The sequence below is a fragment of the Podarcis gaigeae genome, assembly GCF_964106915.1.
Source record: "Podarcis gaigeae genome assembly, chromosome: 10".
NCBI classification, from domain to species: domain Eukaryota; kingdom Metazoa; phylum Chordata; class Lepidosauria; order Squamata; family Lacertidae; genus Podarcis; species Podarcis gaigeae.
In genome coordinates this window covers 68,709,339-68,724,333 of record NC_139686.1, presented here as the reverse complement: position 1 = coordinate 68,724,333, position 14,995 = coordinate 68,709,339, and the positions used below count along the sequence as shown (strand labels likewise).

Here is a 14,995-nt window from a genome sequence, read left to right as displayed (position 1 = left end):
TCACCTTTGACTGGACTTAAAGATCCAGGGGTCCTTTACCTTTACCTTTACCTTACCCCAGGCATGCGCCTTACAAAATTAGCATCATGTTGATTAACACTTTTTCCTGGTCTGCAGATCCCAAGAAATAATCGTTTGATGTATATTCATAGCTATCAGAGTTATGTATGGAATAACATGGTGAGCCGCAGAATAGAAGAATATGGGCTTGTTGCTGTGCCAGGAGATCTTGTACTAAAAGGAGGTAAAATGTCAACATTGCTTGATTTCAGGGCGTGTGTGTATGTGGTGGCACATTTTGGAATACCATAGCTTCCTAGTATCTTGTTCCTTAAAACTAGAGATGAACACATACACCCACTCGTTTATTTAGATTTAGGCTTGGCAGACCAAACTTTTAAAGTGTTAAGTGGAACAAGTTTTTTTTTTTAAATGCCCAATTATGGATTATGGTCTTGGTTATATCATTGGGAGTGCGATGGGATCTGAAAGTCCTTTGAGCCCCTCTCCCTTCCCACTCTGGAGACGGCAGCGAGCTCTTACTCCCAGTCGTTGCTCCCAGTTGAATTCTGGTATCCCAGTGGCGTAGCAAGTAATTTGCACCCCCTAACCCGTGGATTTTAGCACTGATTTTAGCACTGCGAGTCCGAGCGAGCGCTGCCCCCCCCCCCGATGTTGCACCCGGTGCAGCCGGCCCCCCCTGCACCCCCCACGCTACGCCACTGTGGTATCCTGTGGGGTACTACATTTCTCAGGTTACTTGAGCTCTGGAATATGGTTGTTTGGAAGTCCCCTGTGTTGACAGGGAAGAGGGCTTTGCAGGAAGGGCTTCAGTGAGATACTGCCATCACTGCCTAAGTTAAGTAGGAGAAGAAAGAGGTTCGGTGGGGGAGGTCTTCAAAGGACAGAGGCACAGATTTCAGAGAGGGAGGACCTGGTGATCCGACTCAGCAACACTAGGTCTTAGATTTGCCAGTAATTTGTCAGTGTACCTACCAGTGACAGTCTGGTGCCTTCCATTGTGTACAATTTTGTGCTACCCTGGCTGCCTAATCCTGTTTGAAACTGTATGTCCTCTTTGCTTTGTTCCTTGTTAAGGAGCTCATAAAGATACACTATCTAGAAAAAGATTTCTCATTAGGAAGTCTGGTTGAGATGACCTGGAAATTACTTGAAACATCCTCTTGCTTTTAGGTACAGCTGTTTATATCGAAGAATCAGATGTTGACAGTTACACCATCCATGATGTTGTGATGCCGTTGCCTGGTTTCGATGTTATCTATCCAAAGCACAAAAGTGAGAATTCTATTTAAAGTCAAAAGTGGATGATATGTGCATAATCAGGTTTGCTATGCTGGCAGATAAGTGCTGGGGATGAGTGTGTACGTGTCTCTGTACAAAAGTAACTAAATGGGTTTTGTATCTGATTTCAATAAGCACAGATTAAATAGGTACACTGAAATCAGCTGGCTTCATTGATTTCAATGGATTTACTAATGTGACTAACATTTGATGTATAAATATTGCTGTATATTAATGGAGAATTCGGAGTATTTTCTGTATTTGGATCAGCGGTAATTTAGTTGTAACCATATTTTAAGGGAAGATCATTCAGTCATTAACTAGTGTTCTCCAAACAATAGGATCAGGCATTAACAAAGTGCAGCTAGCAGGAGAAATAGAAAAGTTTTTTTTAAAAGAAACATTCATCAGCTTGTATGCTAAAGGGAGAAGGAAGGAACAAGAAACAGTTTGTTGGAGGCAAATAGTCTAGCAGCATCCAGATTTAGGGCATGTGCAGATTACTTCATTCCTCTATCCCCAGCTGGTACACATTGCGTGACTGGAAGCATGTTAATAGATATTTTTAATAGGAATGGAGGCACATCTAACTAATAGGGGCTTATATGATCGTGGGCTTTGCTGCCACCCTAGTTCAATTTAGGATGATTGCCTGCTTACCAAAATGGCTTGAAAGTAGGTTTTTATATCCCAGGACCAGGGATTTCCTACAAATAATTCCTTATTACCGTATTTTTTGCCCTATAGGACACACTTTTCCCCCTCCAAAAATGAAGGGGAAATGTGTGTGCGTCCTATGGGGCGAGTGCAGGCTTTCGCTGAAGCCTGGAGAGCGAGAGGGGACGGTGCGCACCAACCCCTCTCCCTCTCCAGGCTTCGCGGACCTCTCCGCAAGCAGCGGGAGCCAGCGCTGGGCTCCCACGGCTTGCAGCGAGCTGCCTGTTTGGGGGCTGGGGTCGGGGGAAGCTCGGGCCTCCCCCGCCCCAGCCCCGCGCCTGGGGGGGAAATAATTTTTTTCCCTTTATTTCCCCCCAAAAAAACTAGGTGCGCCTTATGGGACGGTGCGTCCTATAGGGCGGAAAATACGGTAAATAGAGCTTTAAAGAACAAAGACTATGCTTTTGGGCCACGTTTCAGCATTACAGGTCAGAATTGCATCAGATGCAAAAAGGGGAAACTTACCACGCATTTGCCCTGAATTCCATGATGCCATTCATTTATATGTCCTTTTACGGCAGTTGGGAAAGCCTACGAGGAAATATTAGCCGCTGACAATCTCGACATCAGTAACATGAAGCACAAAATTAGAGACTATTCCTTATCTGGAGCCTACAGAAAGATCATCATCCGACCTCAGGATGTGAGCTGGTAAGTAAATAGCACACAGTTTAGTAGCCAGAGGAGGAGACGGATGACAAGCCTAACAACTGCTACTAGAAATGATGGTTTTATTGCTTCCAGAGTGTACTAGTTACTTGAGGATCTCAAGTGGGAGAGGGCTGCTGCGTTCATGTCCTGCTTTTGGACACCCCAAGGAGCATGGAATATTGGACTAGATCGGTCTTTGGACTGATTCAGCAGATCGTTTTTACGTTCTGAACCATGTGTTTACTGATGTGTGCTTGGTGATGGTTGTGTTCCACTGCTTATCTCAAAGAGCAGCATGCAGCCACAAGTCTATAGTGCTGCTGCTCCTCAGTTAAAAAGATAAAAGTTTCATGTTTAAAGGGGAGTCACATATGTATGTAACAAAGGTAACGTTTAGCGTTTAACCTTCGTTAGGAAGAAATCCCAAGTCCTCCAAGATTCAGGTGCAAGACTCTGCAGAGCTACTTGAATAAATCCCATTGGTTTCAGAAGGAACCGAGTAGGCGTGGAAAGTATTGCAGTATTTAAGCCAACAGGCTTTGCACTGAAAACAGGTTGCCATCTTCAAGCCCGGGTGTGGGGAACCATTTCTACCAAGTATAAAACAGTCTCCTAGAATAATGATGCAATGAGGAATTTCTAATATAGTGGTACCTCTGGCTGCGAACGGGATCCGTTCCGGAGGCCCGTTCGCAACCTGAAAAGAACGCAAACTGCACGTGCGCGGGTCACGATTTGCCGCTTCTGCACATTGTGCAGGACATCATTTTGCGCGTCTGCACATGTGCGAGTGGCAAAACCCGGAAGCAAGCCTTTCAGGTACTTCTGGGTCGCCACGGGACGCAACCTGAAAACCCACAACCGGAAGCAAACGTAACATGAGGCATGACTGTACAGGTATATGATTCTTATTGTTGGGCACATTTTAAATCTCTCTCTCTTTTTTAAAGGGAGCTAGTTGTGTATGATGACCCTAAGATTCCATTATTTAATACGGACTTAGATAAACTGGAAGGAAAACCACCTGCGGTTCTTGCAACAGGTAATATTTTTTTTCAATTGTGCCATATATGATTAGAAGAAGAATGAGAAGAGTTTGGATTTGATATCCCGCCTTTCACTCCCCTTCAGGAGTCTCAAAGCGGGTAACATTCTCCTTTCCCTTCGTCCCCCACAACAAACACTCTGTGAGGTGAGTGGGGCTGAGAGACTTCAGAGAAGTGTGACTGGCCCAAGGTCACCCAGCAGCTGCATGTGGAGGAGCGGAGACGCGAACCCGGTTCCCCAGATTACAAATCTACCGCTCTTAACCACTACACCACGCTGGCTCTCAGTGCATGCATGCATTATTCAGCCATGCATGTCCCCTTTTTTAAATAACAACAACAACAACTTTTATCTGCATCCTGCCCTCCCCAGCCGAGACTGGGCTCAGGGCAGCGGACATCAAATATATAACATTGGTATAAAATCAAACAATAATTAAATTACCTCCTAAAAACAAGTCAGGATCAAATTAAAATCTAATTAGATGGCTTTCCACAGAATTAGGATTGGGAACAGTAAATGTTCATAAGAATGATGCTCACAGAATCTAACTGCTTAGTACAATGGGTTTTTTAAAAAATAAAATGTTGGACTGAAAGCTTTAAAAAGTATGTTTCTTCCCCAAAATTAGATATTGGGCTAATAGACAGAGTTAAAACAGCTTACCAGGAAAACTGGTACTTTTGCTGTAGGGATAAACATGAGCTGGCCTCTTTGAAGGGATGTGAGATACTGCTGATGGAGGCAAAGTTGCTGCCAAAACAAATCTCCCATTCGAGGGACAAATTGAAGAGAGCCCTCAATACTTGGTCACCTCACCCTCTTTTGCAATAGTTACTCGAGGGTATCAGATGCCTCTTGGCAAAAATCTGGTGGCCAGTCTAAAGACAAAAGGTAAAAAAACATGGAGCAATCTCTTTCAGGGGCAATTGGACTTGCTAGCAGACTGGTTTTGTTGAGTTGATCCTTCACTACTACCTTAGAGATGTTGTTGGATTACAAGTTGCTGCCTGCATGTGACTTATTTAGTCACTTACTACAAAAAAAAGTTTCCAAGCAACTTACTAACAGGATAAAAGCCAAAAAGGCTTTCTTCATTAACACACAGCAAAAAATGTATTTCTGCACACATGCATGTGACAAATGTACAACTTTGGAAAAAGTTGTGCTTTTGCAAACAACTCCACAAATCCAAATCCATTTCCCCCAAAATTTACTAAGTACAGTGGTACCTCAGGTTAAGTACTTAATTCGTTCTGGAGGTCCGTTCTTAATCTGAAACTGTTCTTAACCTGAAGCACCACTTTAGCTAATGGGGCCTCCTGCTGCCGCCGCGCCGCCAGAGCCCAATTTCTGTTCTTATCCTGAAGCAAAGTTCTTAACCTGAAGCACTGCTTCTGGGTTAGCGGAGTGTGTAACCTGAAGCGTATGTAACCTGAAGTGTATGTAATCCGAGGTACCTACTGTACTGTAAAAACCAAGATACAGGTAGGTAGCCATATTGGTCTGCCGTAGTCGAAACAAAATAGAAAGATAAAATTCTCTATGGCAGCTTGTCTCAACCTTGGGTCCCCAAATGTTGTTGGACTACAAGTCCCATCATCCCTAGCTATAGTAGGACCAGTGGTTGGGGACGATGGCACTTGTAGTCCAACAACATTTGGGGACCCAAGGTTGAGACAAGCTGCCATAGAGAATTTTATCTTTTTTACTATAAAGGATGTGTGTGTACTCCTGTAATGACACCGCCTAGGAAATACACATTATTTCTCCCTTGCTCTGTACATTCCCACGCAGGAGATCAGATTCCGAATTCCTGCAGATCTGTATTTCTCCCAGCCTACATCTTGTGGCTTGATTTGCTGGGTATAATTCTGACCTTTTAAACCAGCTTATGGTTAGGAGGATTAACCTTGAGTCATTGTGACCCTTTGACCGAAAAGGGTTAGCCACCCTGGCTTAAAGGGATCCGTCATTGTGACTTCAAATCTGGAAAGCAGGTTGACAGATCCCACGGGAAGGAAGTGGCAGCCCACCTGAGTTGTATGTTTAACATTAAGATCTTGAAAGTGATGTAAACTGAGCGTTTGGAGGCAATGTGTCTCTGAATAACAGCTGCTGGAAACCACAGGAGGGGAGAACACTCTCTTGCTCAGGTGCTGCTTCCAGGTTTTCCACAAGCATTTGAGAACAAGATGCTGAATAGATGGGCCATTGGCTTAATCAAGCAAGCTCTTCTGAAGTTATTACCGTATTTTTCGCACCATAGGGCGCACCGGGCCATAGGGCACACCCAGATTTTTTTTGGGGGGGGGGGGGGGGAATCAAGGGAAAAAATACTTCCCCCCCCCAGCCCCAAAGAGCAGCGTACAGGCTGCACACAACCTCTCCCTGCCAGAGGGGTTGCGCACAGCTATGGAAGAAGGCAAGGCAGCGAGCGGGATGGATCCCGCTCGCTGTTCTGGCTTCCCCTTTAGCCCCGTGCAGCCTCTCCTTGCCGGGAGACGCTGCGCAGGGCTAAAGAAGCCATAGCCCCGTGCAGCCTCTCCCTGCCGGAAGGGTTGCGCACGGCTATAGCAGAAGCCTGCATTCGCTCCATAGGACGCACACACATTTCCCCTCAATTTTTGGAGGGGAAAAACTGCGTCCAATAGAGCGAAAAATACGGTACATCAAACTTAACACTGGTTGATATTTTGCTCCTTTGGGGGATGAAGTCATTTGTTTGGCAAACTCTAGGCCTGTTTGATAACCCATGGTTTTTTTTCTTCTTCTCCTAAACATTAATTTACTTATGACAGAAGGCAAATACAAGGCTTTGAAGATGGACTTCTCTCTCCCCCCATCAACTTATGCTACAATGGCCATTCGAGAAGTGCTAAAAATGGACACAAGCATAAAAAACCAGACACAGTTAAACACAATATGGCTACGCTGAAGATCCTTAGCAGTGATTGGATAAAAGTTTTAACATGAAACTGGTTTCGTATTTACTAGTTCTATCCAGGCAATTTCTAATTAAAATTGTATTTTTGTATTAGCTTGAGGTATATAATTTCAAATTCATTGTAAAATGGTGTTTATAAAAATGTAACTTTTGTTTTTAAATAATCTGAGCAAATACGGTGCTTGAGCTGTCTGCACAGTGCAATTTTGCTGGCGTAGAAGAACATGGATGGCTTTGCTAGTATTTTCAGGTCTGCAGAAAGCGTTTCTAAAATGTTTTCTCCCAATACTGTAGTAAACATGGCTTCATGAGTCTGGTACAGATGAAAACTGATTGCAGGGATGCGTAACACTGCAGTTCAGAAATCTAATTAGAATAGGGTACTGATGAATGCATATTTATAACCAGTGAACAGATATATTTAGCCTTAAGAATGCTGATAGGCTCTGCACTCACAAGTGGCAGAATGTTTGTGTCTTTTATGCGTACACAAATGTGTACAGCTGCTTTTATTTGAGCTGTAGTTCATTAAACTTTTGTGTTGGTTTTTCACAACCTATTTCAGTTTCTGCTATGGGTAAAGAAGTGAGCGAACTATGTCAGAGTTTGTACCCTCAACAAACAAGGTTTAGCTCTAACATTTATGGTTTGTCTGTTGCTGGCAATGGATGAACTAGAAAAATCTCTGTCCTGTCATGTCAGGATTAAATAGCCATTCTTAATTGGACAGCTATGATGTTGTACTCTCATTTTATTTCTAACACTCAACAAAAATATGTTTTCTACTGCTTGGTTTATTAAAGAGTGTACTGAAACCTCTTCCCCTTTTTTGTTCTTGTGCCCCTAATTTCTACCAATATTATTTATGTCTTTACAGGCAACTCCCCCTTTCCGTGGCAGTTGTGTTCTGGGTCATTTTGCGCCCATTGAAAAATCCTGCGAACACCCCATTCTGCCCATGCCACGATCCGGCCCTTTTTGTGACATTTTTGAGTCACTTCCTGGATTGGCATGATGCGTGTGTGTGCGGTTGCGCACATATCGGACATGCCTAAAATGGTTGCTGCCTGCATTCGACTTATTTAGTCACTTAGTACAAAAAAGGTTTCCAAGCAACTTACTAACAGGATAAAAGACAAAAAGGCTTTCTTCATTATCACACAGCAAAAAATGTATTTCTGCACACATGCATGTGACAAATGTATAACTTTGGAAAAAGTTGTGCTTTTGCAAACAACTCCACAAATCCAAATCCATTTCCCCCAAAATTTACTAAGTACAGTGGTACCTCGGGTTAAGTACTTAATTCATTCCGGAGGTCCGTTCTTAACCTGAAACTGTTCTTAACCTGAAGCACCACTTTAGCTAATGGGGCCTCCTGCTGCCACCGCGCTGCCAGAGCCCAATTTCTGTTCTTATCCTGAAGCAAAGTTCTTAACCTGAAGCACTGTTTCTGGCTTAGCGGAGTCTGTAACCTGAAGCATATGTAACCCGAGGTACCACTGTACTGTAAAAACCAAGATACAGGTAGGTAGCCGTATTGGTCTGCCGTAGTCGAAACAAAATAAAAAAAATCTTTCCAGTAGCACCTTTGTTATTGTTTAGTCGTGTCCGACTCTTCGTGACTCCATGGACCAGAGCACGCCAGGCACTCCTGTCTTCCACTGCCTCCCGCAGTTTGGACAAACTCATGCTGGTAGCTTCGAGAACACTATCCAACCATCTCGTCCTCTGCCATCCCCTTCTCCTTGTGCCCTCCATCTTTCCCAACATCAGGGTCTTTTCCAGGGAGTCTTCTCTTCTCACGAGGTGGCCAAAGTATAGGAGCCTCAGCTTCACGATCTGTCCTTCCAGTGAGCTCTCAGAGCTGATTTCCTTAAGAATGGATAGGTTTGATCTTCTTGCAGCCCATGGGACTCTCAAAAGTCTCCTCCAGCACCATAATTCAAAAGCATCAATTCTTCGGCAATCAGCCTTCTTTATGGTCCAGCTCTCAATTCCCTACATCACTACTGGGAAAACCATAGCTTTTACTATACGGACTTTTGTTGGCAAGATGATGTCTCTACTTTTTAAGATGCTCTACTTTTTAAGATGCTTTTTAAGTAGCACCTTAGAGACCAACTAAGTTTGTTACTGGTATAAGCTTTCGTGTGCATGCACACTTCTTCAGATACCTTCAGGTCACCTTAGTTGATCTCTAACGTGCTACTGGAAGGAATTTTCTCATTTTGTAAAAATGGATAAAGGCAAACTCTGAAAAATGTTTGCCCCATGCCTATTCTCTAAACGGGCAAGGGGCAATCATTTTTCATCCTGTTCCTTTTTGTTCAAGCTAGAGCAACTTCACAATGTGGCAAGGAAATGTGTAATTCTTTTCCATCTGGTTTAGAAATGGCCCATAAGAGTGACACTCATAATCTATTTACTGATCTACATAATATACCTTGCATCTTGTAGATAGTGAGAGGTAAATATAAACAATAGCTATCATGAAGCCTTCATGAAAGAGAGAGTTTGGGGCAATAAATATTTATAAAGCCTCCCCCCAATGCAGTAAAGGGACTAAAACTGCTTAATTTTGGCTATAATGAGCCCAGTATTTATTTGACAAACCAAATTCTAGAATTGCTATAGTGTTGGTGTAGTTGTTATTACATCAGGAAAAGTCAACTATATATAATAGAAATACTAGTTTCTCAAAAGTAAAATAAGAAGTCAAGCAGCTTTAGATCAGAACACTGAAGATTAAAATGCTCCCCACATTTCAGCAAACTTTTTCATCCTGTGGGAAAACAAAAAGCAACAATTAGAATGTATAATGGGCGTACCATTCACTGTTCACAATATACAGTATGAGGCTGAGAAGCATGTCTTAATTACATTGAACAGAGAAATTTCCTACATGTATTTTGTTTACTCAACATCATTAAATCTGTTCTGAATTGTGGTCATTTTATTTTAAATACCGAATGTTCTTCAAAGAATTTTTGCTCTGTGTTTGTTAATGCCACTTATTTCTATCACAGCTCACACTTTCCTAATTATTCCACAGTAAACATCTTCAAAGTTAATCGCCTTCAAATGCCATAAATTTCAGTGGGAGAGATTTGAGCATTCACTTAAGTCTCACTGAAAATAAATGCAACTTAATGCTAACTGGCTAGTTTGTTCCCAAAAGGTGTAGCAGGGAAATTCCAAACGTTGTAGTTGGCATCCGTCTGTCTTGAGACAATGGAGTATGCCTCCTGGGGTGAAGTCATACCTCTGTGTTAGCAGCACCGAAGTGACCTCCCTGGGCCAGTGTGTATGGAAGTCCTGGGCTGCCCACAGGATAACACCTTGCTCATGTGGTCCAAAGGAAACAAGTTATTGCTGGAAGGAGGTGTACAAGACACCATCCAACTGCCTTAGGGACTCCACTCTGGATTTGTGTAGGGTTTGCTCCTTGGCCTTTTCTTCTCCCACAAGATATCCCACAAAGCAGTAGAGGTTTAGGATCAGTTTTCCTGCACCTAGATGGGCTATCTTCCCAGGCTGACAAGTCCTATCTGCCTCTCACTTCCCTCTACAGCATGGGTAGGCAAACTAAGGCCCGGAGGCCAGATCTGGCCCAATCGCCTTCTCAATCTGGCCCGCAGACGGTCCAGGAATCAGTGTGTTTTTACATGAGTAAAATGTGCCCTTTTATTTAAAATGCATCTCTGGGTTATTTGTGAGACATAGGAATTTGTTCATATTTTTTTTCAAAATATAGTCTGGCCCCCCACAAGGTCTCAGGGACCTTCTGCTGAAAATGTTTACTGACCCCTGCTCTACAGTATGCGCAGAAACCGCCTTCTTAACCCTTGGACCCACTATTGGTCTTGTCCTCTCAATCTGCCAGAGTCTGTCTCCACATGCAGAGTAAGTCGCTAACTCATAGTCTACCCTCACCTTGCTTAGCTGTTTTTGGGGTGTGGCGGCTGTTGCATGCAGACAGCTTCTAGGAGCTGCAGATAAGAGCTGAGTGCAGTGTGGGGACCAAAGGTGGACAAAGCACCCCAGAAGGAGCATGATATGTCCTGTCAGAGGTACTACTCCTCCCCTAACACTCCCCACACCCCAAGTCCATACATATTCCAATAATAATCTTGGAGGAAGGGCTAACTGGGTATTCTAAAAATGTTGACCTAACCAGAGAAAAACAGCAAGATTGGCAGAGTAGTATTAGTTGCCAATGGTTCCAAAGTCTACAAGCACTAATTGATTAAACATCCGAGCACAAGAAGATGAACTTACCGTTATAAAGCTTCAATCTCTTGGCGTACGTCCATTAGATTTTATACGTTTAAGCCCTATTCAAACATTACAGACATTTGGAAGTGGGACAGATGCACGAGGATGGTAAATGTAGGGAAACAATTCAGATCCATATTGGTCAATCTAGCCCAGTATGGCAGGAGCAATAGAAAAATCTATAATTTAAAAAATTAAGCAGTTGTGCAACATTCAAGTTCAACTTACACTTTTCCCCTGAACTCCTCTGCTGTCATAATGTCAGTTTCTTTATAAATTTCATCCTGGATACTTAATCCCAAAGATTCAAGTGCTAAAATAGGGGAGAGGAGATGAAAGATGCTTAGAGAAACGGCTGCTGAAGCATACACAACTCTTCTAGTCAGTGCATTCTTTTCCATCTTCAGTTCTGCTTAGACCTTAACTAATCGGATGTGGATGGGACAAAAACCACAACCCAGCAAGAAACCTGTACATATCCTGCCCTACAACTGCATAAAGTAATGGGAATCACATTATAGTGGATTTATCTAAATGAAGGTGATCTTATGAACCCTCCATTAGATGGAAGGCTGAATGAGGTCAAATCATAGATGAGGCAGATTTGACATTCAAACACATATTAGCACAGCATAATTTGCACGCCGTTATCTCCATATAGCAAAGAGATACCCCTATCTTCTCATATCTAGTCTCTAAAAACAAGGCAGGTTTGTGATGGGAGGGTGAGAAAGGAGAGATGGCTGCTGAAGAAGAACCCAGTACGCTTTACTGTACTGAGTTGTTTTTTTTTTACAGAGCATTGCTCCCAAATGTTACTTGTTTCCTTTTATCAACATCAGGAACAACTAACAAACTGTATAAATTTACTTAATATAAATCTAAAGGATTTGTTGTTTTACTTTACTAAATTTCTGGAAAGATTAGGCTGAGAATAATCTTGAAGCTGTTTTTCTCATGCCTAAACTTGCCACATGTGGCCATAATAACCTACAGCAGGGGTGGCGATCTACTCACAGAGTTAAAAACTTGCAGTGATCTGCCCCCTTTTTGGGGGGTTCAGGAGGAAGGACCCATTTTGGGGGGGTGCATGGGGAGCAAAGGTGTTTATCTACCACAATCTACCTGTTGGACATGCCTGACCTACAGTATATGAAATGAGATGTTCATTAAAAAAAAATTAAGGGCCGCTAACCTCCTTTGTACTGTGGTATGGTTATGTAACCTTGGCCTGCAACGTCTAGCATTTCAAACATTGCGTCCACGTTTGACTCGTCCATAAGATAAGGAAAGTCTGTAGAAGTAATTTTTGCATACTTTATCTTTTCCAGTGTCTTTATCAAAAACTCTCTTGGTCTGTCTGTAAGATAAAAACACACATATGTTCCCACTTCAACGTGTCCTGGTAGATACTCTCACTATTAGTTTTCTAGGCATTGTGCAAAGGTTAAAAAAAGATGCAGGCCTTATCCAGTGGCATAGCGTGGGTTGTGGTAATTTGCACCCCCTAACCCATGGATTTGCGCCCCCTAACCCATGGATTTGCGCCCCCTAACCCTAACCCCCAGATGTTGCGCCCGGTGTGGCCGGCCCCCCCTGCACCCCCCACGCTACGCCACTGGCCTTATCTCCAGACTTTCAGACTAGGATACAAAAAGAAACAGGTATGGGGTTGGAAGAGGAAAACAAGGAAATGCAGGTACCAAAGTTTGCCGGTTACATAATGTCTAGGCTGAATGGCCACTAGGTAGTTCTGGAAGAGGAGAACCCAAATGACAATTTGTCATAGCCAAACTGTTGTTCAGAGGCAGCTAAGCGTCATTGGTTCATTAAGTTGCACTTTTCCTGGGAACTGAAGCACTTACGGTATTTAATCATAATTGACAATGGTTTTCATGACCATGCCGTGGCTTGGGAGAAACAAACTATGATTCCATGTTTGGAGGCACGGAAAAAGCCAAGCATCACGAGCAAGGTGAGAGTGGCAACTGGGCAATGTGCGCTAGCAAACTGCTTGTTGACAGTAAGCTATTTAACCGCAGATGCCGGCAATGACAAAGTTCCACTTGTGAAAGAGGGTTTTCCTATCGCCTTCTGTAATATCACTGAAGTTTCTTCCGACACAGTTCTGTCTTCACAGCAGCAGTGTAGCGTGGGTTGTCAGCACCCGGGGCAAGGCAAGTAATTTGCGCCCCCTAACCCGGGGCAAGGCAAGTAATTTGCACCACCTAACCTGCCGCCGCTGCCAGCTTCTTCTTGCTGCTGCCTGGGCTGGGGCATTTACGGTAAGGTAGCCACGGCGGCAGCGGCGGGTCCGTGTCAGGTGATCTGAGGCGAGTTGCCGCTGGCGCTGCCGCCCAAATGACGCCGCTTGCCCGGAGGAGGAGGAGGGCAGAGAAGCGAAGAAAATGCAACATGGCCCAGCAGCTGCAGCAGCAGTGGCGGGGCTGTGAGGAGGGGCTGCCTGGCGCACCCTTCGTGGCCCTGATGCGCGGGGACCGCGGCGAGCGCTGAGAGCCGCTGCCTGCCGGACGCCTTCAGCCCGGACGTGCGCACAGCCCGTCGGTTCCGCGAGACATGGGGCTCTGCTACAGCCTGCGCCCGAGGCTCTTCGGCGACTCCAGAGGCGGCGAGTGCGCCCCCCCCCCGGATGTTGCGCCCGGTGCGGCCGGCCCACGCTACGCCACTGCTTCACAGGAAATATGCATGAGCTCTCATCTACAAGTCCTTGCCCCTAAAACACTTGTCAGCCCATGAACATTGTGAGGGGCTTGGCAACCAGGCCTCAATTCCACATGTTCTCTGTGGGTTAAACCACAGAGCCTCTTGAGCTTGCCGTTCAGAAGGTTGGTGGTTCGAATCCCTGTGATCGGGTGAGCTCCCGTTGCTCGGTCCCAGCTCTTGCCAACCTAGCAGCTCGAAAGCACGTCAAAGTGCAAGTAGATAAATAGACACCACTCCCGCGGGAAGGTAAACGGCATTTCTGGTGCTGCTCTGGTTCTCCAGAAGCGGCTTAGTCATGCTGTACGCCGACTCCCTCGGCCAATAAAGAGAGATGAGCACTGCAACCCCAGAGTCGGCCCCGACTGGACCTAATGGTCAGGGGTCCCTTTACCTTTACCTTTTACTAACTTCTCCACCACCTAAGTGCTGCTGGGGTAGAGGACTGAACTGGCACCCCCGCCACACATTCTCACATACAGACCCTCCCCACCAGGGAAAAATGGGTGAGCAAAGATCTCCATTGGGAACATGCAGGGAAGAAAGACTTAACATCCAGGATCTGCTGCCTGAGAGGATCATGTCGCCTGAGGCAGTCGCCTCACCTTGCCTTATTGGCGGGCCAGCCCTGTTCTTACATTTGCACCTGTGGCAAAATTATCAGTGTCACACGGCAGTCAGGACCAAGTGGCTGTTGGTGGTAGGAAGGAGCACCCAATTTTGAGCAGCACAGATGGGTCCCCTACACAGGGTGCCAAGCCGATAGGGGAGTAAATATTATTAACAACACCAAATAACAACAACAACAATAATAAGCCTATATTTATATGGGCACCTAACAAGAAGATCCATTTAAAAGCAACTGTGCCAAAAGGAATTATTGTGTATAATGATTCTTTGGGTGGGTGGGTTAAATACTGTCCATAACTGTAAACGTTTCCCTTTTTTTAAGGGAAATTCCCTTATTCCCAATAGGATTCCTCGTAAGAAAAGGGGAAAGTTGACAGCTATGAATCCTGTCCTCCCTCCAGGCACCATATTTAAATACCTCCATATTTACCATATTTACAAGAGGTTTGGTGTCTGGCATGGCCAGGGTGAGGCAGGCTCACCTGGCCGGTGGTAGAGCAGCAAGGCGCTCAGGTTGTGCAAAAGCTCCGGGATTTTGTGCTGCGCCAGGTAAGCGCGACCCTCCGCTTCGCGGTCCATCGCCGTTGCTAGGAGACCGGAGGCAACGCTCCCGCGGTCACGTGACGAAAGGGCTTGGCGCCGGCGGACCAATAAGGAGAGAGTCCTTAAGTCTCATTTATTTTAGTAGCGCGAATACCGTCC

At 44.7% G+C, this 14,995-nt stretch overlaps 3 protein-coding genes across 5 annotated transcripts in view; 1 reads left to right on the top strand and 2 right to left on the bottom strand.

The window, feature by feature from the left end:
• The window catches only part of PUS7 (pseudouridine synthase 7), a 29,268-nt gene extending 21,785 nt beyond the window's left edge, over positions 1-7,483 (top strand). For all 3 annotated transcript variants that reach the window (XM_083701507.1, XM_083701505.1, XM_083701506.1), the window contains 5 exons: positions 118-244; positions 1,195-1,296; positions 2,541-2,670; positions 3,621-3,712; positions 6,519-7,483. In XM_083701507.1, coding sequence (XP_083557633.1) covers positions 118-244; positions 1,195-1,296; positions 2,541-2,670; positions 3,621-3,712; positions 6,519-6,655 — 588 coding nt within the window. In that variant the 3' untranslated portion in view covers positions 6,656-7,483. The remainder of the gene's footprint in view (positions 1-117; positions 245-1,194; positions 1,297-2,540; positions 2,671-3,620; positions 3,713-6,518) is intronic.
• BCAP29 (B cell receptor associated protein 29) overlaps positions 1-14,995 on the bottom strand; it is a 920,634-nt gene that overhangs the window by 244,457 nt on the left and 661,182 nt on the right. The window lies entirely within an intron of this gene.
• EFCAB10 (EF-hand calcium binding domain 10) lies at positions 9,240-14,903 on the bottom strand. The gene is made up of 4 exons (XM_083701693.1): positions 14,776-14,903; positions 12,138-12,302; positions 11,171-11,255; positions 9,240-9,449 (listed from the first exon to the last, which is right to left on the bottom strand). Exons 1-4 carry the CDS (start codon positions 14,870-14,872, stop codon positions 9,413-9,415), a joined length of 384 nt encoding a protein of 127 aa, XP_083557819.1. The 5' UTR covers positions 14,873-14,903; the 3' UTR covers positions 9,240-9,412.

Excerpts from the sequence above, each read along its gene's own strand:
- EFCAB10 (XM_083701693.1), bottom strand. The coding sequence starts at position 14,872 with ATGGACCGCGAAGCGGAGGGTCGCGCTTACCTGGCGCAGCACAAAATC. Across the intron at positions 12,303-14,775 it reads GCTGCTCTACCACCGGCCAG|ACAGACCAAGAGAGTTTTTG; the intron begins GTGAGCCTGCCT and ends TTTATCTTACAG. Across the intron at positions 9,450-11,170 it reads GAGGAGTTCAGGGGAAAAGT|GATGAAAAAGTTTGCTGAAA; the intron begins GTAAGTTGAACT and ends GTTTTCCCACAG.